Here is a 24195-nt window from a genome sequence, read left to right on the forward strand (position 1 = left end):
TGTCTCTCAAGTAAGATACCGTAACCATGAATGGTTACTTTTATTATTTAAAGGACCGTGTATCTTATTGTTGTATAATTTTATGTATATGATTTTTACACTTATTGTGTCTTATTCAATTATGTAGGCTAAAGTAAAGTCTAAGTCATTTAGATCCACAACATCAACCGCCCTTCAAGTTGGCTGTAAATGCTCTACATCAAAAAAGTTAAAACAAACTGATGTAATTAATTCACCAAGAAAGCCGAAAGCAGATTGGTATACTTTATAATTTTTTGTTTCCTTATAATAGCACATAATACAGTTCGGCTCTACTCTTTTTTTTAATCAATAAGGTAATTAATCCTTTTATATTTTTTTCAGCGTTTACCGACTGATGTTTCAAGCCATCTGTGTCTTTCTCTTCACAACTTGCACCATGTTACAGTTCAGAATGAAAAATGTGAACTACTTAAGTTAGGCACAAGAGGTGAGAAGTCTGGGAAGGGTTTTAGGTATGGTTTTAAAAAGTGGCCAGCTTCTTTCTTTAAATTGAATTAGATCGACTTCGGTTCTACTCTTTTCTTTACGTACGTCAAGCCTTCTAAGCGTTTGATGTTGACCAAAGTCGTACCCAAGATCACAAAGAAAAGAGGCCGTTCGTGAATGTTGGTTATTATGTTATGTTAGATGGTTAAGTATGAATATTAGATGTGGTTTTATCGTTGGTTTGTTTTGATACTTTGGGATAGTACTTATGGTTTGTTAGACATGTCTTTTGGTAATATGTATATGCTGTTAATATGCTTATGATGTGGTTATGTGAAATTCAGGTTATGTTAGCATATAACTTAAATAATAAAAAAATAATAAATTAAACCTAAATATATATCGATGATTATGAAGAAATCTCTTTTTTTTAATTCAATAACATTTGACTTTTATCATGGTTCTTCAAGAATGATTTTATTTTCGTAATGATATTTTATTTTTAGAAACTTCCATCTAATTCTAACAAATTATAATGGAATAATTACAATTGATTTCTATCAATACATATTTGGAAATATGTATCTTCATTTGTTATATAAAATTTCAAAAGATATGTAATAACATTGAATTTTTATATGTTACTATATGTCTCCTATATATATATATATATATATATATTCTGAAATTCGTTTTTGTGTATAATAACAAAAGAGTTTGTTTATATATCTAAGTTGTCCGAATCAAAATCAACTCAGCTGGTCTTGATGGTGGATTAAATCTACAAGGTAAGATAATTAAATTGTGTATGTTTATTAAACCTATTAATGTATAAGAAACTTTTATTTTTACATCTTTATGACATTGTTGTTTATGTAACTAATCACCATGGATTATGTAATATGTTTTGAAACTAATAAGCCATGTTATCACATGCTTGATAACGTTTGGGTATGTGTTTTAATTTATGTTTTTTAAGTAATAATATATTATCACATGGTTGATAAGAATATATTATCACAATTCATTTTATTTCATATATCATATATGTTTTTGAAGTAATCAGAATATACTATGACTGAAATTAAAAAATAATTTAATTATTTTCTTAATTTATAATATACATATTGTTAATTGTTTTTTCTACGTTACATGTGTTTGTAGCTTTTAAATATGGCTAAAAGTTCTTCCAAGTATTTTTTTTTAATGTTAGACTTTGTTGTGCATTATACCCATTAACAAGTTATATTTTATTAATATCTTATGTTTTTCAATCAGTATTAGAGAACCTTTCTTTTGTAGGCACATGAATCGAGCGGACGAAGTTTTACTGGTATTTTCTAAATTCAGACATTTATTATGTTTTTTTATTTGTTATCATGAAATACAATTTAAAATTATCTTATGGTTTATAATTTACAATTATAATTATAATTATAAGTTATTTTGGATTCCTTGCTTTATTAGGCGATTCCTTTATACGCTGGATCCAAATTGTGAGGTAACGATAAAGCACCCAAAAATGTTATGATACAAACTCAAGATGGTCGAAAATTTAATGTTTCTTTAAGCGAAGCCAAAGGAAAACATTTCTTTTTCCATGGTTGGTCAAATGTTGTGAAACATTTAAAACTCAAAAAAGGATGTTTGGTGCTCTTCAATTCTGTCGATTTATCTATATTCAAACTAACACATTTCATTGATGGTGTGTTTGAAAGCTCTTTCTGGACATCTCTGTTACCTACAACATCTAACTTTATTGTAAGATTAGTTTTTCTTTCATTTTATTTATGTTAATATATTTAGGTTTTATGAACTGATTACAAAAGTAACATTTTTTTTAATTATTTATACAGGTAATTCCTGAGTGTATACTGCCTAATTTCTATGATTATACTTCAGATGATATAATTTCCATTATAGATGTAGGCAACAAAATCCTTCACGTCAAGATTGAAACGCTTTTTGGTAAAGTTGGTTTCTCCATTGGTTTTGATGTTATTGTTAATTTGTTTCAATTGGAGGCCGGTTGTTATCTGATATTTACAAGAGGTTTTGCAAATTATTTCCCATTAAGAATTCTTGGAAAAAATGGTGTTGAAATTAATTATGCTGATGTACAACTTGATGAGGTAAGTATACATTTGCTTGGTTCTTTATATATTTAATTACTATATTGTTATTATAATCATTGTTGTATGTTATTTTCAGACTGTAGTTGCACCTATTGATGTAGTTGACGAGGCAGCTATTGATGAACACGAAAATGTTCGTGTTTATAAGTTTAGGCGTATGGCTTCTAAAGATTTTGTAAGTTTTAATATTATTTTAGCAAATACTATATAATAAAAATTATATATTTTTTTAGTCACATAGAAATACATTATTATTTTTATATTCTTCTTCTTATTAATTTTGATTTTATGAACAATACAGCGACTGCCTAATAAGGTTTCAAGTATGGCTAAACTTGGTGCTGATTTAAAACCTATGACCGTTAGACTTTTGCATATGCCTGAGCAAGACGACTTTACTAACCGTACTAGACGTGAAAAGAGAGGAGAAAGTTGGCGTTATGCGTTATGCGTTATGCAAATGCTCCAGATTCATGAAACGTGCTCTCATAGAATTTTTGTATGATATACATTCACTTTGTTATGTTTAATAGTTTTTAAATGTTTATTCATACACCTTATTCATCATAGAATTTTTCGTTTATTAATATATATGTATATATTTATTTGATTACAAAGATAGATTGTCAACCCGTGAGTATTCACGGGTTATAACCTAGTGATATAATAAATGCTTTGATATAAATACTATTTTTGGATATATGGATCATGAGACAAAATACGAATATCATCATTGTATAGAAAATATTACATATTAAAAAAATCATACTAAAAATAAAGTATACATTTAAAAAAATAGGATTAAAGTTTTTTAAACTATAAATTTGAGCGTCTACACTAACCTTTTTAATTAGTAGTCAACATTTAAATATTCAAATTAAAATATTATAATATTATATAATGTCTTTATTTCGCATGATGATAAGTTGCGTAATATGATTGAAATTAAGTTTAATATTTAGAACTCAATGTTATTAGGAAGTTTGACCATTTTTTAAGATGAAAACAAATTGATATTAACATAAATTTAAAATTGAGAGAAAATATTGAACACATGTATTACACGGCTTAAGTAAATATAATGTTATATACTCAATAGCAAAAAAATGTCTTTTAAAAACCATTTAGTGTTCTCTTTAAAGAAAATTTGGTACTTTATTTAGATGGGGTTGGTTTTGGTACAAACCATATTTATTCTACAAACCATAAGAACAGATCATAGCACTTAAAAAAAGTTAAATTAGTACATACCAAAACAATACATACATAAAAGTAGTACTTTTGAATTATATTAGCACATAAAAATTAATCAGGATAATTGATTTTAGCACATATTAGGATAATTGATTTTAGCACATATTTGAATGATATCAGCACATTGAAAACAAAAGGAAGATCCAAATAAAGAATTAATTGCTTGTTAGCATATTTATAAGGAATTCAATATAATTGATATTATTTAGGATATTATTTTATCATTTCTCTATAATTGGTTGGATACCACGTGACACTTTTTAAATGGTTCTTACAGTTTGTATGCGAAATGTGGTTTGTATTTGATCCTACTCCTTATTTAGATAATTCGCTTGTAATTTTTGTCTTCGAAGTTATATACTATAAGTACTTATACATGTGATTTGATATTTTATTAGTAATTATTGTTTATATCCAAAGGGTAGGGTTCCGCTACAAAGTCCATTTTTCCTACAAAGTGTACAAAGTCTTAAACCACCACAATTTCAGCCATAGAACACACTCAAAACCTACAAATAATATAGTGAAGATCACTAAAACACAATATCCAAACCCTAACATTCCTTAAAAACTTCAAACACACCATCGTACAACTATGAATATAAAACACAATATAATAATCAACATAAAACACACTAATGTTAGTCATTCGATAATCAAAGCCATATCATTCAAAACACAATACAAAACCCAAAAATATGGTGTTTTAGTAACCTCCACTATGTTATTTGTGGGTTTTGAGTGTGTTTTATGGTTGACATTATGGTGTTTTATGACTTTTTACCCTTTGTAGGAAAAATGGACTTTGAAGGCAACTCCCACCCTATATCCAAATAATATATTTTATCTTAACAAATATATATAGTTAGGGTAAAATGAAAACTTCTACGAGTTGTGAGAACTTAGAGAACTCGACCTTACAAAAGGTTTTTTGAATTTTTTTCAGAGGGTGTGAATGAGTGGTTAGAGACTCAGGGCGTTAAACTTTTCGATTTTGGATTTAAATGGTTAAAACCAATAAAACATAGAGATTCAAAAAGTAATTTACTATTAATTAAATTTGAAATTATACGTTTGATCTCTAACTGTATTAAATAATATTATACTTTATAGATAATTATTAATTACTTTTGAGTTTATACATTTATCTCTAACTATATTAATTAATATTATATTATATTTTGTGAATAAAAAGTAATATGTAATACTATTATTAAAAGGGAGGATGCATAAGAGAGTGACACGTGTACAAAAAGATTTTCATTTATTAGTATAGGAAGATTATATATTTTTTTTAATTATAACTATTAATATACATATGACAAAAATATTGTTTTTTATTAATATCATTATTAGCAGTGTTACTTGTATTATTATGTTCTAATTACAATTGCTACCATTAGTATCTTTTTATTTTAATTATTATTTGAATAGATATAAATAATAATTATCTATAATTAGGTAGAATCCCTAAACAGTAAACACAATAAACCTTTTTATCAAATACTTTAGATAACGTATTGTAGATGTAATGGATAATTTATAATTTAAAACGGTGGTTTGAAACCACTGTTGGTCGAAGTTTATCCGAAGAAGATTATAGTGTTGGAGAATCTGCTAAAGAGTTATCATTAAAACGGTGTTTTTGTGGAGAAATAGTGGTTGAAACCACTGTTGGGTTGAAATGTTGGTTTGAAACCACTGTTTTAACTCAACAGTGGTTTCAAACCACCGTTTAACCCAATTGTTTTAACTCAACAGTGGTTTGAAACCACCGTTTTAACCCAACAGTGGTTTGAAACCACCGTTTTAATCCAACAGTGGTTTCAACCACTTTTTCTCCACAAAACACTATTTTTAACGATGACTCTGTAGCAGAATCCCCAACACTATAATCTTCTTCGGGTGGCAGTCTCTTGCTCGATATTCGACCCGAGTCTCACAAGAATCCATTACCGATGCTAGCTCTAACTTTCTTCTTCAAATCAGAAACGGAGAAACACTTAAATGACGTCGTTTCACAATCGTCCGACGGGTTAGCCAAAAGCTTAACGCGTTCTCTACTCAACTGTTGTGAGTTTCCGTCAGACGAAACCGACGATTCTTCATATCTGGCAACTCCTCCATCATACTGTCTTTGCTCCTCTTCAACTCCTCCACAGGATCCTCCATCAAAATCAAATCAATTCAACAAATTAAATCAATCACAAACAGTCAATCAACAACTAAAACAAACAAAAATCAACTGTATTGAAGGTTTTAGGGTTTTACCGATATAATCAACTGTACTGATGTGGCTGAAGAGATGACAGATGTCTTCGGACTCTGTTCTCGGAGGCGTTTGTGGCTGGTTGCCGTCGATGAAGGTGTCGTTTGACTTTTTCTGAAGTTTTGAAAATAATTGTGAATAATTGTTTCAGTAATCTACTAATCGACAAGCTAACTCGGTCAGAAACCGCTGAGTCATGACTCGATTTACTTTTTAAAGTGAAGAACTGTAAATGATTGTTTAGAGTAATATATAAGCTAATCAGTGAATGATCATCGATATTAATGAAATTGAAAAATTAGTTAATGAAATTTTTACCTCCATTGACCTTCTTTATCGGAGTGTTTACCGATGCTAGGTCTAACTTTCTTCTTCAGAATAGGAAACGGAAACGGAGAAACACTTAAACGACGCCGTTTCACAATCGCCCGGCGAGTTAGCCAAAAGCTTAACGCGTTCTCTACTCAACTGTTGTGAGTTTCCATCAGACGAAACCGACGGTTCTTCACATCTGGCAACTCCGCCATCGTACTGTCTTTGCTCCTCTTTGTCGGACATATCTTGTGAATGCCTGAAAATTTCAAACCATAAAGTTAAAAGACTAAATATAGTTCGAATGTAGACGTGCAGATATAGTTGATGAAAGGCAAGCACATTCCCGTTATGGATCCATTATTTATTAAAGCTAGGTAATACTAACCAAGACAGCTGGTAATGCAACTATAGATTAGATTATTAACCCTAAAAGCCTACACACAAAACGTTTCTTCAAAACAACAACCTAATCCAACAGCAGTAAATCGATACTGCACACAGTGTTTTACTTGTTTTTTTCTTTATACTATAAACTGAAAATTAACTCGAAACTGCAGTCACTATTTTTATTTCAGCCATACACAATCATCACTCGAGTCGTTGCTTAGACTCCCAGCCAAATGCCAACCTTCTACACAACAAAAATTGTCAACCTCTAACAAACAGATTCAGATTCAAATCTGAAAATATCAAAACACACTCCGAATCACGTACTGAAATCACCGAACAATAACCTGTCAAGACTGATCGAAACAAATAGATTTCAAGCTGGAATTCGCAGCAAATTAACTCAAATCACTTTGCAACCGCCACGGTTTGCAGGTCTTCTTTCTCGCTACAACACCGTTAAAGCTAACGCCGTTAGTGTCAATGCGTTTCATATTATTATAAAATTCATTAAAAAATGGCGTAAAATTAGGGATTATGGCCTGCAGGATGATGTCAGCCAGCTGTAATACAGTTAGAGGTGAGCGACTTTTAACAAATACTATTACCGAACTGATACTGACCGAACAAATACCGTGGTATCGGTACTGGTTATCATTTTTAGAGATTTCGGTTTCGGTATTTTAACACTGCTGGTAAAGAACCAGTACAGTACTGCTATAATCGGTACTGTGTTCAGCCTTTTTATGATACATCAATGGTAGTTCCTTAACTTTCAAGTAACCCGGACCGATTTTGTCCATAACCGAATCTATGACTTTCGAATCCACCGGGTTTCCAATCGCGTCTGTTACATAGAAAATGTTCAGAGCCATGCCCATATTTGTAGATATCTCTGCTTGTGTGACATTCATAACGTTTTCCCTAAACGTTCGTGTCACTTCGGCTAATAGCCCGGGTTGGCGGGTTTACAAAGTTCAAGCCGCACACCCTCGGATGCTCTTCTTTCAATGGCAGATTTTAAACACATGATCACTCGTTGTTTTTCGGCTTCTGAACTAATTGGGGTTCCATCTATATGTCTGATAAAGAATTTCTGAAATCAAAAAAAGATTAAAACTTTAGCAAAATTAACATAAACCCAATTTAAATTCAGCTATAAAATGCAAACGACATCATTAAGGAACTTAATAAGTACCAGATGTGCCCCACCTCGTTTATCTCGATCCCTCCTTTGAGATCTTCGGTTTCTGATGCCACCACTTTAATTTCAGACCTAATTTCAGATTCAGTAACTCGATTTTGCGGTTTTTCTTCTTCTAATTCAAGTTTTACTTCGGAAACAACTACAGGAGATGATACAGATGAAACTGAAAGAGAAGCTAGAACCGGAACCAGCGAATTATCAATATCAATGGTGGAATCGGAATCGAGTGATTGAACAACAGAAGTTCTGCCATAACCGAAGCGTAATCCAGCTCCCTTCTTTAACGCTAAATTAGAGGGTTTGGACCAGCGCTGGAAACGGAACTTTCGCTCTCTTGTAATAACTTGCCGGCTACAGCTGCCTATAACTCAAAGGGGCAAAGTTCGCTACCAGCTGATGATTTCTTGTCTGAATTCCTCTAAAAGAATGAAGAACAATGTCGATTAGAAGTTCTCACAAATCAGGAAACGTTTTGAATTTCGGATTAAGGATACTAATCGTTTACTCACCCTTAAGGATCTTGGAGCTTTAGGTACCACAGGGGCATGGAAACCGTCAAGTCCTCCGTAATATAGTCTCTTCTTTGACACCATCTCTTATGCATACATGCCAAAGTCTGTAACTGGATAACAAAAGAATCAGAAGCTTCATATAGAAGAGCATTTCGATTTTTTATGTGTAACTTAATATAGCAAACCATGTGTTGAAACAAAGTAGTAGACTTCAAGTCAATGCGATTACCTCAACTTGAAGAACATCGTTTTCATAAGCAAGTTCTCGTTCCTTGCGATTTGAACATTCAATCTCCTCAAGCACCATAGCATCCTGAACTCAGGTTCCACATTATCATTCTCAAACTAATAAATTTCCCAAAAAGTTTATAGATAAATCAAAAACTTCTTTTCTTTGATTAAAACTAAGCCATCAGTCAGCTGTTTCTCTAGTTGATGCAGTTGTTGAATGCTTGAACCACCAAGGTTGTTACCCATAAGCCGCCTACACCATAAACACAAAAACTATAATAAAAATTACACATATCCAATGACTGCACTTCATACAGTAACAAAATAATGTAATAAAAAGTTCTGAATTCACATATGAATTTGAAAATGAAATCAGTACTTACGAGAGGATGTTCCGACGCATGTGGACTGAGCTGACCCGCAAACAATTTTATTCTTTATAAAGAACAAAAATCATTAATATGATAATTATGATTACAAAACAATATTATTAGATTAACAAATCCATAATTATGAATAAAACAATTCAAAAGATGTTATGCTTTAATAATAAGTCTTCCGATTATCCAAAGGGGGGCTTGCGAGTATACTCACATAATTGCTAAGTCTTCCGATTATCCAAGTGTTGACGAGTGTATGAGATTAGGAGGATGGAACACCGATTCACCTAAATTCTACCAAAGCCTTGAACACCTACTTAACGGAGGAAGGAACACCGATGTCACCCTATATGGGCAAACGGTGGTGCATGAGTAAACACAATTTTAACGGAGGATTTGAAGTGGAATATAAAGTATATCAAGTCGATGGACAAGTATAAATATATATATATACATATATATATATATATATATTTTATATAGTTCAAGCAATAATTCTAAATCAAGTTTACCGAAAATATTATAGAAGTATTGTCGAAATAAATATACATTTACATTTATTGTTATAAGAAGTATTTGAATCCGATACGTTTTCATTAGTGGCTCGACTATAAAAATATTAACTAATACGAAACAATAAAATTTATATTTTCTTTATAAAAATATTAGAACTTCGATAGGTTTCGTTTTATAGCATTAACGCGTTTCGTTTTACGGAATTTTACGAAAAACGGGAAGAGTTTCCTCTGTTTTTGAACGATCCCGACAACCAAAGTACCGTTTATAATTTCAAAATTCAACAATAAACGACAACATATATAAAATTCACGTCAATGCTAAAATATAATTAAACGTCAAGTGTATCGGTTCGAGCTTGATTAGTAACAAAAAAAATATATAAACCAAATTACTACAAAAATAATCGCGTCGTAAACGTCATACCAAGTCTTGTGAATGATCCGCTAATCCGACAGTTGACCAGATTTGACTTCTGTTGACCCAACCAAAAGGACCCGAAAATAAAACCCGAATCTAGTCGAACCAAAGCTCTCGGATCCAAAGCTGACCCGTGTCTAATCTGAGACCCGAATCTTAAACCCAAACACTCGAATCCTGTAACACATCTTAATCAATAATAACCTTCCACCACCACCACCACAGCCGTTAGCGGCCGTCGGCAGTGGTGTTCGGCCACCAGCACCATCATCATCAATCATCATAGCAGCAACAAAAACATCATCAGTTCTTCCAAAAAGATAAAAAGGAAAAGAAGAGACGTGACGAGTGAGGGTTTACCGGAGTTGTCGGACCACTTCATGTCATCGGTGTGCGGCGGAACTCGTCGGAACCAACACGCCACCGCTGCCGCCGCCACGTATGGCGGGCTGCCGCCGTCGTCCTTCGTCTTCGATATCTCTCTCTCTATTTCTTCGTTCTGTCTCTCATCTCATTCTTCAGTTGTGAGGGTGTGGTGTTGATATAAGGGATTTGTGATGTTGAGGGAGGAGGAGGATGGAGGTCCGACTGTGGATTCATGAGTGCAAACAGGGAGGATGGATAGGTTGATATGGTTGTAGAGATGAAAGTGTATTTGGGAGGGAAAGGTTGAGAACGGTTGATCACACAAATGGGGGCATTAGGGTTTGTTTGAAAGATACATGGAGGAGATGAACTCTGTGTATGTGCGGCTGAAGATAAAAGGAAAAGGAAATAGGGTTGTGAATATTTTGAAGGGGTATTTATCCTAGGTTTTGGTTTAGTGGGTTTGGACCCAGGGCCCACAAGCCCAATCCCCGCATATTAAGTGGCCCATAAATCCTACGAATATACATAAAAAAAAAATAGGATGCGGGAATACGAGGCGTTACAACTCAAGCTTGAAACAAAAAATAAAAATAAAAATCATAATCCCAAGTATACAGACATTTCAAAACTAAAAATTAATCATGAAATATACAGACATACAAAAAAAATCGTTACTACACATAACCCTGAATAACTCCATTCATTTATTCATACACCAAAACTCGATTCAATAACTCGAACGCATCAAGATTTGATGAACTGTGAATGAAACGGATGAATGATCTCACCTGTTGTTTGATATCTGATGATTATAAGACTGGATGGTAGATGATTTAATCAGAGAAGAAGGATTTCATCACAACACTTTGAAATCGACAAGAAGAGTTATATCAAAAACCCAGAACATTTTTATAGTATATTAAAACACAAATTCACCTAAATTCTACCAAAGCCTTGAACACCTACTTAACGGAGGAAGGAACACCGATGTCACCCTATATGGGCAAACGGTGGTGCATGAGTAAACACAATTTTAACGGAGGATTTGAAGTGGAATATAAAGTATATCGAGTGGATGGACAAGTATATATATATATATATACATATATATATACATATATATATTGTATATAGTTCAATCAATAATTCTAAATCATGTTTATCGAAAATATTATAGAAGTATTGTCAAAATAAATATACATTTACATTTATTGTTATAAGAATTATTTGAATCCGATACGTTTTCATTAGTGGCTCGACTATAAAAATATTAACTAATACGAAACAATAAAATTTATATTTTCTTTATAAAAATATTAGAACTTCGATAGGTTTCGTTTTATAGCATTAACGCGTTTCGTTTTACGGAATTTTACGAAAAACGGGCAGAGTTTCCTCTGTTTTTTGGACGATCCCGACAACCAAAGTACCGTTTATAATTTCAAAATTCAACAATAAACAACAATATATATAAAATTCACGTCAATGCTAAAATATAAATAAACGTCAAGTGTATCGGTTCGAGCTTGATTGGTAACAAAAAAAATATATATAAACCAAATTACTACAAAAATAATAAACGTCATACCAAGTCTTGTGAATGATCCGCTAATCCGACAGTTGACAAGATTTGACTTCTGTTGACCCAACCGAAAGGACCCGAAAATAAAACCCGAATCTAGTCGAACCAAAGCTCTCGGATCCAAAGCTGACCCGTGTCTAATCTGAGACCCGAATCTCGAACCCAAACACTCGAATCTTGTAACACATCTTAATCAATAATAACCTTCCACCACCACCACCACCACAGCCGTTAGCGGCCGTCGGCAGTGGTGTTCGGCCACCAGCACCATCATCACCAATCATCATAGCAGCAACAAAAACATCATCAGTTCTTCCAAAAAGATAAAAAGGAAAAGAAGAGACGTGACGAGTGAGGGTTTTCCGGAGTTGTGGGACCACTTCATGTCGTCAGTGTGCGGCGGAACTCGTCGGAACCAACACGCCACCGCTGTCGCCGCCGCGTATGGTGGTGCTGCCGTCGTCGTCCTTCGTCTTCGATATCCCTCTCTCTATTTCTTCGTTCTGTCTCTCATATCGTTCTTCAGTTGTGAGGGTGTGGTGTTGATATAAGGGATTTGTGGTGTTGAGGGAGGAGGAGGATGGAGGTCTGACTGTGGATTCATGAGTGCAAACAGGGAGGATGGATAGGTTGGTATGGTTGTAGAGAAGAAAGTGTATTTGGGAGGGAAAGGTTGAGAATGGCTGATCACATAAATGGGGGCATTAGGGTTTGTTTGAAAGATACATGGAGGAGATAAACTCTGTGTATGTGCGGCTGAAGATAAAAGGAAAAGGAGTTAGGGTTGTGAATATTTTGAAGGGGTATTTATCCTAGGTTTTGGTTTAGTGGGCTTGGGCCCAGGGCCCACAAGCCCAATCCCCGCATTTTAAGTGGCCCGTAAATCCTACGAATATACATAAAAAAGAAATAGGATGCGGGAATACGAGGCGTTACAGTCTCCTCTCCTTTAGGAAATTTCGTCCCGAATTTTATTCAGAAGGAAAACTTGAAAAGGTTTTGGCAACCGAAAAGGATTGTTTTAAAAAAAATTGAGGCTTGCTGTTTGAGACAACGGAGAATAATTGAGATATAAGGGTGAACGTTTGATCTAATAAACAATTATGATTATGAGTATAATAATAGCATACGTATCGGATAGACAAAAATAGTGTTAAGAATGAGGTCTTGTCGTGGATAATCGAATATAATGCGTTTGTGAGTTGTTTAAAGCTTGTATTAGGTCCAAAAAGGTTTGCAAAACACTGAATTTCTCATGGCATGTTTTACGAAAGTTTGGCAACATGGTGAAAACACTTATATATAGGAAGTACCAGCGGCGTATCCACCATGTTTTGACCACATTATGCCCGTTTCGTATTCGGTGTCATGTTACGTTCCGTGTCTTACCATACACAGTAGTACACTCTATGGTTTCTCATACGCCAATCACTATAATCCCGTGTGCACCCGTGATTATACCAATCGTCGTATGATCCGCATAGCTTGTACTAGTTGGGTATGAATCAAGGAGTACATAAATTTTGAAAAACAAGATTGCGTGCGTATAGAAATGTAACATATAAGCATGTTTGCGTTTCAAATAGTATAAGACCAACGGAAGCGAATCCCTCGGGTTTCGCTCGCGTATAGGTGCGAACGTATAAATTTTGAGTATGAATAAAGTATAAGTTTAAATATGAATATGCGCGTGAGCATAAACACAAAACGCATGACAAGAGTATATAGATGAGTACGAGTACAACATAAATCGTATAGATGCGAGTATGAATACGAGTACAAGTATGAGTATAAACATAAGATGCATGAGTATGGATGTAAATGTGAGAATTAAGTGTAAAACATGAATGTTTAAGTACGAATGGTATGTATGAGTATGTATATGAGTGTAAACATGATTGTATGAGTACAAGTACGTTGTTGCTAGTATGAGTATAAATATGAGTACAAGTGTAAGCATACGAACGTATTGTGGGGAGTACGTGTGTAAATATGAGTCAAAGTATAGACACAAAACGTGTCGTGGTAATCATGAGTATATAAATACGAGGATCATAAAAGACGTGAGAATGTGTCAGAATATAAATATGAGTATAAACATAGCGGTATAAGCGTATACGCAAATTACATACGTATGAATGTGTATATGATTATAAGTAAAACGTTGGTGTATGAATATGAATGTAAGTATCACGTAAATTGCGTGAGTATAAAGATGAATGTGAATGTATACGGGTAAATATATGTGTGTGAGTATAGATATAAATGTAAGTGTAGGCTGTACAAGCATAAACATGAATTCACATGGGTATAAGAGTACACAAGTGTATGAGCATGATTGAAATATGTGAGCATAAATTTAAGTGTAAAAAAAGAACATATTTGTATAAGTATAAAGAAGATGTAGGCGTATGAATATAAGTGTATACGTATAATTGTATGAAAAAGAATAATAATTTGAACATAAGTGTAACATAATGTATAGGTGTGAGTGAAACGTGGAGTTTATTGAATCAAAATAGGTTGAGTTGTTATGAAACGTAGAATCTAGTTGATGAATGTAAAGAGAGCATAAATCATCCATTGTTTATGCAGATAGTACTTTGTAAAAGTATGGAAATGCTACTATGGTTTTAAAAGAATTTACATAGTTGAAAATTTGTCGGTGTGAAGTTTCCTTGCCCACGTGTTTTGAATTTAATTGACGTATCGCGCGAGGTTTTGAAAAGTTCAAGGGATTAATAAGTTTACATCGTTTTAAGTAACTTTGTATTAGAAAATTTTGAAGTTTACAGATTCTTGTGAAAAAGTTGATCCTTAGGAAAGGAATTTGGTATACGAACTTAGTGATTGTTGAAAAATGTTTTATTGGTTTTGAAAAGGAGTTTTAGTAAATGCTTGAATAATATTGGTAATATTTTATATGTGTGTGCGAAAAAGTTGATTTGATTCTCAATTAAAAATAGAAAATCTCTAGTTTAATGATATGTGATGAGCTTGTTTCAATAGTTATGTTGAATACGAAATTTTGTGGGCAATGGATTTATTAAACCGACTAAGTTAATGAGTAGCATTTCGTGAAATTTTGAAAATCGAGGAATAAGCGTTTAGGGCATAAGTTAAGAATTTTGTGTGTGAGCTATATGAAAATAGATTGTATGGTAGGAAATTCGTTTATATAAACAATGCATTTTGAAATAATTAGAGGTTTGACTAATGATAAGCGATTTAGATATAAACATGATCGTGTTCACATAATATAGTCTATTAAAAGGAAAGTATAGGTAACGATCACCTAGGTAAGGGAATCACCCCTAACCCGTTGGTGATGCCGTTGTAAGATGAGGAAAAGAAGCGGAGTTACTCATCAAGGTGAGGAATTCACTCCTATCTTGATGATATGTCTCCACTTGTTACAAGGAAAATAAATAAAATTTATATGAAATCATGCATGTAAGATAATATATATATGTATGAAAAGTTTTAGTATGATGAGTGTGTAAAAAGTATAAACTCAAGGATAATTCGAATGTGAAAAAAAGAGGATCGCATCAAATATAATAAATCGTAAGTTCGATTAAAACTTGGATAGTACCAAAATGGAACACCGATTAAACCAAAGTGGTCGAAAATTCTTTTGAATTTGAGAAACATGCTTTGGCCTAATAGGTGGAATACTCTCTCCGATATCTCGGTTTACAATATTCACCCTTCCAGTTACTACATGTTTCAAATCAAACGAAAATTCAAGACTTGGCGGGATTTTTTTTGAAAAACTAGGAGCGGGATTAGTCGACAAGGTGCAGGTTTCACCCCTAACTTGACGATTCCGTACCCTAAGTGTGGTTGGTGCTCATCGAGTCAAATTAAATGTCGACACATTGACGAGGGTCCACTAGAATTTAAATTTGAAATTTCCATTAAGATGTGGATTTCACTCCTAACTAAATGGCGAATTCCGTGCAAAAAATAGAATCAAGCGGATGAGAGTCGTCTACCAAATTGTGGGTTTCACGCCTATTTTGGTAAACTCGTCTCGTTTGTACAATACGAGTGTTTTCGAGTTTAAGAAAAAAAATAAAGTAAAAATGCCTTAGAAAAGGGCGTATGTTAAAGGAATACACAAACATAAAGAATGGGACAATAAAACAAGTACTAACACATGGAGAAATATGTCAAGAATACACATAAAGAATTGAACAATGGAACAAGTATTAACACATAATAAAACAAGTATAGCATGACAAGTGTTAACACATAAGTGACATGTATGTTTAAAAGGTCAAAAGAGAATAAATAAAAGCAAATAAAGTATCATGCAAGTAGTTTCAAGCAAAACATAAGAATAAAGCTCTAAAACTATAGACTAGGTTAAAGCATTCCTACTTTTCCTAATTCCCTATAGTTATGGCTTTGATACCAATCTGTCACACCCCAACCAATGGCGGAATCATCGGAGTGGGACTTGTTCGAGATTGTAAGAGAATTCATAACACTATTTGTGACAATTTTTAGTTCAACCATTTTCATTCATAACCAAATTGTCAAATATTACAAGGAAAATTCAAATAACAACATCGTTCATAACATAATCATAACAAAATTTGATACAACACTTTAAACCTAAACGTCTAAGTGAGTATCTAGGCATCATTGTTGGAAAAATAGGTGAAAATAGCATTTTTCACAAATATAGGAAAATGATTTTTTTCCTATTTTGGACTAGAAATAAATATAATAAAATGAGCGGGTTTTATATATTTATTTGTTTGTTTGTGTTCTATGTTGGAAGAGCTTCGCAACGAACTAAACCACGTCCAAAACAGAGCTAAGATGAATGAGATATCGATGCTCAAAGTTGGGTGTTTGAAATATTGAATGCTGAAACAAAAGGGAAAGTGGCATCTTGTCCCACATAGGAGGAGACATGAAACTTAAATGGGTATTTAAGTGGGAACTCTCCATCCTTATTGTTTCATGGAAGCACACACTAAGTGTACTCGCGAAGGGTGCGGAGCACCCTAACTCGCACTCGCGCACGCTCACGCGCGCGTGGCGTGGGCGATGAGGCGCAATGTGGCGCTTTGACCGCGTGCGCGCGGTGGATCACAGAGGCTGCAAGGACCAAGTGGTGAAGTTCGTGCGGGTTCAGGCGCGTGACGTGGCAATCCGCGCGCGAGTACATGTGGCACGAAGGCGCGCAGTTGCGCATGGTGCATGGGCCCTGTTGTGGCGCACGCGCGCATGGTCCTAAGTCAGTGTGGCACACGCGCGCATGGCAGTGAGCCAAGAGGACGCAGCGCGCACGAGCGTGCAGACCTGCGCGCGCACCAGTTTGTCTTGCGCGCGCGCGCAGAAGCTTCTAGCATTCAATAGCAATGCAGTTACACTTCAGCAACGAAACTGCCAAGTCAAACGGTTTTGACTGAGAATTAAATGTCGTATTAAATTGCATTGAAGACGTTTAATGCAATTTAAACCTCTCATTTAATTCGTTTTTTGGCTGTTTCAAATCGGGAGCTGTATAAATATAGCTCCATACCTTGCTGCAGAGAACACCGCAAACAAAAACAGCAAAAGCAACTTTCTCTCTACTTCTACTGATCTTTTCTTTGCAGATTTCAAGGTAGACGTCGGGTTTTGTGCCAACTCCGGCAGTACCACTGCTTCGGCTGTTGTACCCTGGGAAATAAAACGAGTACTCCTGGGGGACTCGGAATTTGTTTTTAGGGAAGCGTGTGAACACGTGCCTCAGCCACTCTGTTTCATCTCTTTTCTTGTATTGTCTTTTATTTCAGTTGTAATTGTTATAGTTGTTAGCTATCTAATTTCTGTATTGTAATCGTCGAATAAAATTTGTTTATTTTATTTAAATTACGCGAACGGTTCCTACAATCATTGCTAATCCATTTCATAGCATCATCAATCCTCAACCTGTAACATGTTTAAAATACAATTCAATGCAAAAGCAAAGGCGAGTATACAAATTTAAGTATAAGTATAAAAGTTTAAAACGAATCCACATGGCAACTTAGTTTATACAAGATCAACATAACATGGCATGCAATATTTCTAGTCAACCCTCTGTTTACGCAAAATGATATAATTCAACATGACCACTAGTCTACGGGCGGTGCGTTACTCCTATAGCGCTATACATGTCAAATGGAGGCTCGTATAAAGCTAATGACTATAGTACATCACATAAGTATGGTCCACGTATAAGCATCAAGTATCACAACATAGTATTTATGTAAAAGGATTGTTTTCGTGCGTTGCATAAAGAATAAGTTTAAGTGTGATTTGATAAATTAACATGTTACACCCCAAAAGTGGTAAACATAAAAAGGGGGGTTGCGAGTATACTCGCATAATTGCTAAGTCTTCCGATTATCCAAGTGTTGACGAGTGTATGAGATTAGGAGGATGGAACACCGATGTCACCCTATATGGGCAAACGGTGGTGCATGAGTAAACACAATTTTAACGGAGGTTTTGAAGTGGAATATAAAGTATATCAAGTCGATGGACAAGTATAAATATATATATATATATATATACATATATATATATTTTATATAGTTCAAGCAATAATTCTAAATCAAGTTTATCGAAAATATTATAGAAGTATTGTCAAAATAAATATACATTTACATTTATTGTTATAAGAAGTATTTGAATCCGATACGTTTTCATTAGTGGCTCGACTATAAAAATATTAACTAATACGAAACAATAAAATTTATATTTTCTTTATAAAAATATAGAACTTCGATAGGTTTCGTTTTATAGCATTAACGCGTTTCGTTTTACGGAATTTTACGAAAAACTGGCAGAGTTTCCTCTGTTTTTTAACGATCCCGACAACCAAAGTACCGTTTATAATTTCAAAATTCAACAATAAACGACAATATATATAAAATTCACGTCAATGCCAAAATATAATTAAACGTCAAGTGTATCGGTTTAAGCTTGATTAGTAACAAAAAAATATATAAACCAAATTACTACAAAAATAATCGTGTCGTAAACGTCATACCAAGTCTTGTGAATGATCCGCTAATCCGACAGTTGACCAGATTTGACTTCTGTTGACCCAACCAAAAGGACCCGAAAATAAAACCCGAATCTAGTCGAACCAAAGCTCTCGGATCCAAAGCTGACCCATGTCTAATCTGAGACCGAATCTCAAACCCAAACACTCGAATCTTGTAACACATCTTAATCAATAATAACCTTCCACCACCACCACAGCCGTTAGCGGCCGTCGGCAGTGGTGTTCGGCCACCAGCACCATCATCATCAATCATCATAGCAGCAACAAAAACATCATCAGTTCTTCCAAAAAGATAAAAAGGAAAAGAAGAGACGTGACGAGTGAGGGTTTACCGGAGTTGTCGGACCACTTCATGTCATCGGTGTGCGGCGGAACTCGTCGGAACCAACACGCCATCGCTGTCGCCGCCGCGTATAGCTGTGCTGCCGCCGTCGTCCTTCGTCTTTGATATCTCTCTCTCTATTTCTTCGTTCTCTCTCTCTCATCTCGTTCTTCAGTTGTGAGGGTGTGGTGTTGATATAAGGGATTTGTGATATTGAGGGAGGAGGAGGATGGAGGTCTGACTGTGGATTCATGAGTGCAAACAGGGAGGATGGATAGGTTGGTATGGTTGTAGAGATTGAAAGTGTATTTGGGAGGGAAAGGTTGAGAACGGTTGATAACACAAATGGGGGCATTAGGGTTTGTTTGAAAGATACATGGAGGAGATGAACTCTGTGTATGTGCGGCTGAAGATAAAAGGAAAAGGAAATAGGGTTGTGAATATTTTGAAGGGGTATTTATCCTAGGTTTTGGTTTGTGGGCTTGAGTGTAACAACTCTCATTAAAATCAATAATTAGGATGATAATTAATCAATAAGAAAACCCTAATTGAGACACCCAAGTAATTCTGCACCAACCCTAAAATTTTCAGAACAATCGGAATCAGGATCAGGGCCCCTAAAACTCGGGGGGGGGGGATAAACCCTAGTGATAATTATCAATAATTTCCGTTGTTGAATTATGATTTGACCAAATTTTTGAATCAGCTAAGCTAGTCCCAAGCCTAGGCAGCCTATAATTAGACTGCTTAGCTTACGGACCGTAAGGGATCAGGCATACGGTCCGTAAGGGAGTCTCAAAAATTGCTATAAATAGCCGACCTTGGGACTTGAAATAGGATACGAAAACGACGTCTCAACTCTGTCTGTACGTCGAATTAAGGCTGTTACAGTACAATTAAACACACACTAATCTCGAAATGCTGCCGCAAAACAGGGTAATCACTCGATCGCTATTATGATTCATTTTCCGACTAATCAATATATCCAATGGATGTTTAAGTGCCGCCCACATAGGGTTATACTTTGTCGTTCGTCGTTAAATCGATGGATGTTTAAGTATTGCACTTTGTCGTTCGTTGTGAGAATTTGATCTCGTGAGTTATCGTAAATGCTGTATTGATCACTAACCCGGTTTTGTGTGCATTATTATTTAAATTAGGTTAACAAGGCTAAATCATATTCTGTCCGTGTTAAATCTGCAATGTGAGTCATTCTATTTTTATCAACTGTTTTACAATACTCCAAATTATTTTCAGAATTATAATTACAGTGATTAAGTTTATGTAATCACCAAATTACAGTCGGTATGTGGGGTATTGTGCACATTACTACTGTTGTTATCACTTTAGGTGGGCGAACCTAAAATTAAGTGATATTCGTCATTCATTGGGGCAGCCAATGGTGATATGACCACAGTCACCGAAATGAGTCGAGTGAAAAATACTGTGGGTAGTTGGTAGATATCAGAAACATATGTAAAAACTCTTAATACTGTAAATTATAATAAACGAGTCATTTTAATAAATAGAATGATTCACTCAGTATTTCCCGCTGACAAAACCTTTTTCAAACATGTTTCAGGTGATCTATTGTAATTCAGGAAAAGTGCTGGGGAGCATTTCAAGCTTAAGACAGTGGCTCATTATAAAATAAAGAAATATGTTTTGTAAAAATAAAGATTTCTTAGTAAAATCTTGTTATTGTAAATTATCGGGGTTTTATCCCGAGTTGTGAAATAAAATAATCGGGAAAAGTTTTTAGCTTTTAAAAAGATCCTGATGTTAAAATTCCGCTGCTAAAATCAGATAAATAAATATCACGGGATTTCTGTCCCGCGGCTCCTGAAACGGGTCAAACCGGGTCGGGGGCCGTGACAGAAATAAGGTGGTATCAGAGCCACTGAGTTAAGATAATTAAGTATTTAGAAATACTTAATTTTTCCTGATTACTATTATGTGATTATGTGTTTTATTAAACTGACTATGTGTTAGTTACAGTATGGGTAAACAAAAGCTGCAAAATATCTATCTTAAATTAGATAGGTCAGTCTACGAAGAGGGAAGTTCATCCCAAACCAAATCTTCAAAACTCCCTACAATTCCTGAAGAAGGAATATTTGTGCGAAAAGCACAATATGAGAAACCGCTTTCTCCTAGAAAAAGGAGTATGATTATTAAGAAAAGTAAAGAGCAAATCCGAGAAAAGAAGATTAAAAAGGAAACTCAGGAATTAATCAATAAATCACCTTGGGAAGACAAGCTAGATGAGAAATGGGCAAATTTGTATATGCTAGCCACTGTAGCAGAACATGCAGATCTTTAAATACCCTAGGTCTAGTAATAGCACTTCCCAGTAAATAAATAAATAAATCCGAGTGTGTTCTTTCCTGTTATTTTGTACAAATAGTGTGCAATAAAACTTCAATGTTTATTTGTTAAACTTTGTTCCAAAGTTTTAACTTAGCCTTTTTGTGTATTTTGCATATATGCTACACAACATGAATGAGATATCTGAAGCCTTTCAGAACCTCAATCTTTACCCGGTGAATGTAGAAACTTCCAAAGATTTTACTGGATACTTTGCTGATGTGGAACAACCTGTAGAATTCAATGCTCCACCTTTGACAAAACCAAAACGAAAGAAAAGAAAGAAAAGAAAGAATTATGTATGGGGGAGTCGTATACGTAGGAAAAGGCCAGCTACGAAACTTCCTAAAATAAACAACCCTTTAGAAAAAGGAAAAAAAATTGTAATCAAGGAAAGTTCTAAACAGCAAGAGATGGAAACTGAAGTCAAGGAAGATTCTAGGCAAATGGAAATACAGTTTGAGGAATATTCTAAGGAAATAGAAATATAAGTTGGACAAGGTTCTAGACCAACTCAGATAGAAATTGGAGAAAGCTCCAACCAAAACCAGGGAATAACTTTTCAGGAGGAAATAAATTTTCTATTGGCAAGCTGTGAGACTATTCAGCCTATCAATACTAATGTTTTTACCTATCCTATTGAAAATCCACTCCCTATGAATCTTGAACCAGCAATCCCAGAACCAATAGTCCACTCCCAACCTGTAGGAATGGACGAATGGTGGACGAATGATTGGCAATTTCAAAATATTGTCAACGACCCTTATTCCTTTCTTCCACAATTCGATCCAGAACCCCTACCTAATCCACCAATGAGTAACGAAAATATGGCTGAACTTCGCCATTACGGTGAAGAATTGATGGATGCAGGAAATAGAATCAGGGAGATAGGGGGACAAATTGCCTGGAAGTATGATGAAAGGGAACTCCGTTTTTAGGACGACAAGTGACGAGAGATAGGAGGATGGTAAAACTATAGTTGTGTAATAGTAAAAGAAATAGTGAAATCAGTCTGCAACATAACTACGAATAAAACTTTGTAAAATATTGGTGTGTATTGATGCATACTATAACCGATATAAAATGAAATCGAGAAATCGATAGTTTTGACTATACGTGTATTGTAAATTGTCTGATTGTTTGTGTATAATTGCTATTTATCAGATACTAATAAAAAAAATTATATATATTATCAGATGGCAAATATTGGTAATGAACCGGTAAATGAGGTTAATCAGTCGGAGCAACATCCAGGGGATCAATATATGACTAGACAAGATATTGAAAATATTGTTGCTCAAGGGATAGCCAATGCTATTCCAGCATTCGTTGCTGCTGTAAAAAGTCCAATCGAACCGAGACATATCGTTCCTAGTAAACGTACTTCTGAAGATAACTTCAGTAACAGTATAAACGGGGGCAATAATCATGTTAATCATGATAATGAATCCCAGCACACGCCGCTCCCTAAGAAACTGAAAGCTGCAACACCTGGTTGCACTTTCAAAGAATTCCTTACTTGTAAACCCACTGAATTTGCAGGCAATGAAGGGGCAACTGCATCACTGCATTGGTTAGAGAAAACCGAAGCAGTAATTGCAATAAGTAAGTGTGCCAAAGATGATCAGGTCATGTACGCATCAAATCTGTTTAAAGAAGGAGCACTTGAATGGTGGAACACTGTGTTAGAAGCTAAAGGAAGGAATAGGGCTTATGCTATGACTTGGGAAGAATTTAAGAATCTTATAGAAAGAAAATTATGTCCTGAGTATGAAAAGGAACAAATGGCAAATAAGTTCCTAAATCATCGGATGATAGGTGTGGATTGTCGTGGTTATACTTCGACATTCTTTGAATATGCTAGAGTGGTACCAACACTGGCTTCGCCAGAGCCGGTACTCATTTCTCACTATATTTGGGGATTAATTGGCGAAATTCGCAATATCGTTAAGGCTGCGAGACCTCGCACTATTGACGATGCAGTAGAATTAGCTAACACCCTAACTGATGAACTAATACGCACAAGAGATGAAGACAGGAAGAAGGAACTAGCTCAGAAAATTACCCAAGGATTTAGGGTGGGTAATAGTAGTAATTTCAAGAAAAGAGGAGCAGGGCAATCTTCAACTTTGCCATTCTGCAAAACTTGCAAAAAGAAACATTTTGGAAAATGTAATAAAATTTGCAATTTTTGCAAAACTATAGGACATAATGAAGAAAACTGCAGAAAGAAATCCATAATTTGTTACAATTGTGGAGAAGCCGGACATTTCAAAACAGAATGTCCTAAGTTAGTCAAACCAGTAGACAACAAACCTAAGGCGACCGAAGGAGCTACTAAGAAGAATGCCAGAGCCTTTCAATTAACTACTCAGGAAGCCGAACTGATTCCTGACGTCATAGC

General features: G+C 34.7%; 1 protein-coding gene across 17 annotated transcripts; it reads right to left on the reverse strand.

Annotated features, from left to right (window-relative positions):
• Positions 1-5294: 5294 nt before the first annotated feature.
• On the reverse strand, positions 5295-19569 carry LOC110878666. Of its 17 annotated transcripts, none has more exons than XR_004867239.1 (10): positions 10101-10863; positions 9373-9504; positions 9162-9213; positions 8777-9031; positions 8545-8657; positions 8041-8453; positions 7452-7924; positions 7176-7276; positions 6445-6697; positions 5295-6240 (listed from the first exon to the last, which is right to left on the reverse strand). XR_004867239.1 is itself a non-coding variant. In XM_035977590.1 (3 exons), the coding sequence occupies exons 1-3, from the start codon at positions 6448-6450 to the stop codon at positions 5797-5799; spliced, it is 345 nt and encodes a 114-aa protein (XP_035833483.1). In that variant the 5' UTR covers positions 6451-7072; the 3' UTR covers positions 5295-5796. The 17 variants fall into 17 exon arrangements, 1 of the variants encoding a protein (XP_035833483.1); XR_004867238.1 differs by adding an exon at positions 7023-7072 and having other exon boundaries at positions 7176-7924; XR_004867236.1 differs by adding an exon at positions 7023-7072 and having other exon boundaries at positions 7156-7924.
• Between the last annotated feature and the right edge of the window lie 4626 nt (positions 19570-24195).

Source organism: Helianthus annuus, chromosome 9, assembly GCF_002127325.2.
Source record: "Helianthus annuus cultivar XRQ/B chromosome 9, HanXRQr2.0-SUNRISE, whole genome shotgun sequence".
Classification (NCBI taxonomy): Eukaryota; Viridiplantae; Streptophyta; class Magnoliopsida; order Asterales; family Asteraceae; genus Helianthus; species Helianthus annuus.

Bases quoted from the DNA above. Each gene is read 5' to 3' on its own strand.
- LOC110878666 (XM_035977590.1), bottom strand. The intron at 6,024-6,128 runs GTAAAACCCTAA...ATTTTGATGGAG, and splicing joins CAGTACAGTTGATTATATCG to GATCCTGTGGAGGAGTTGAA.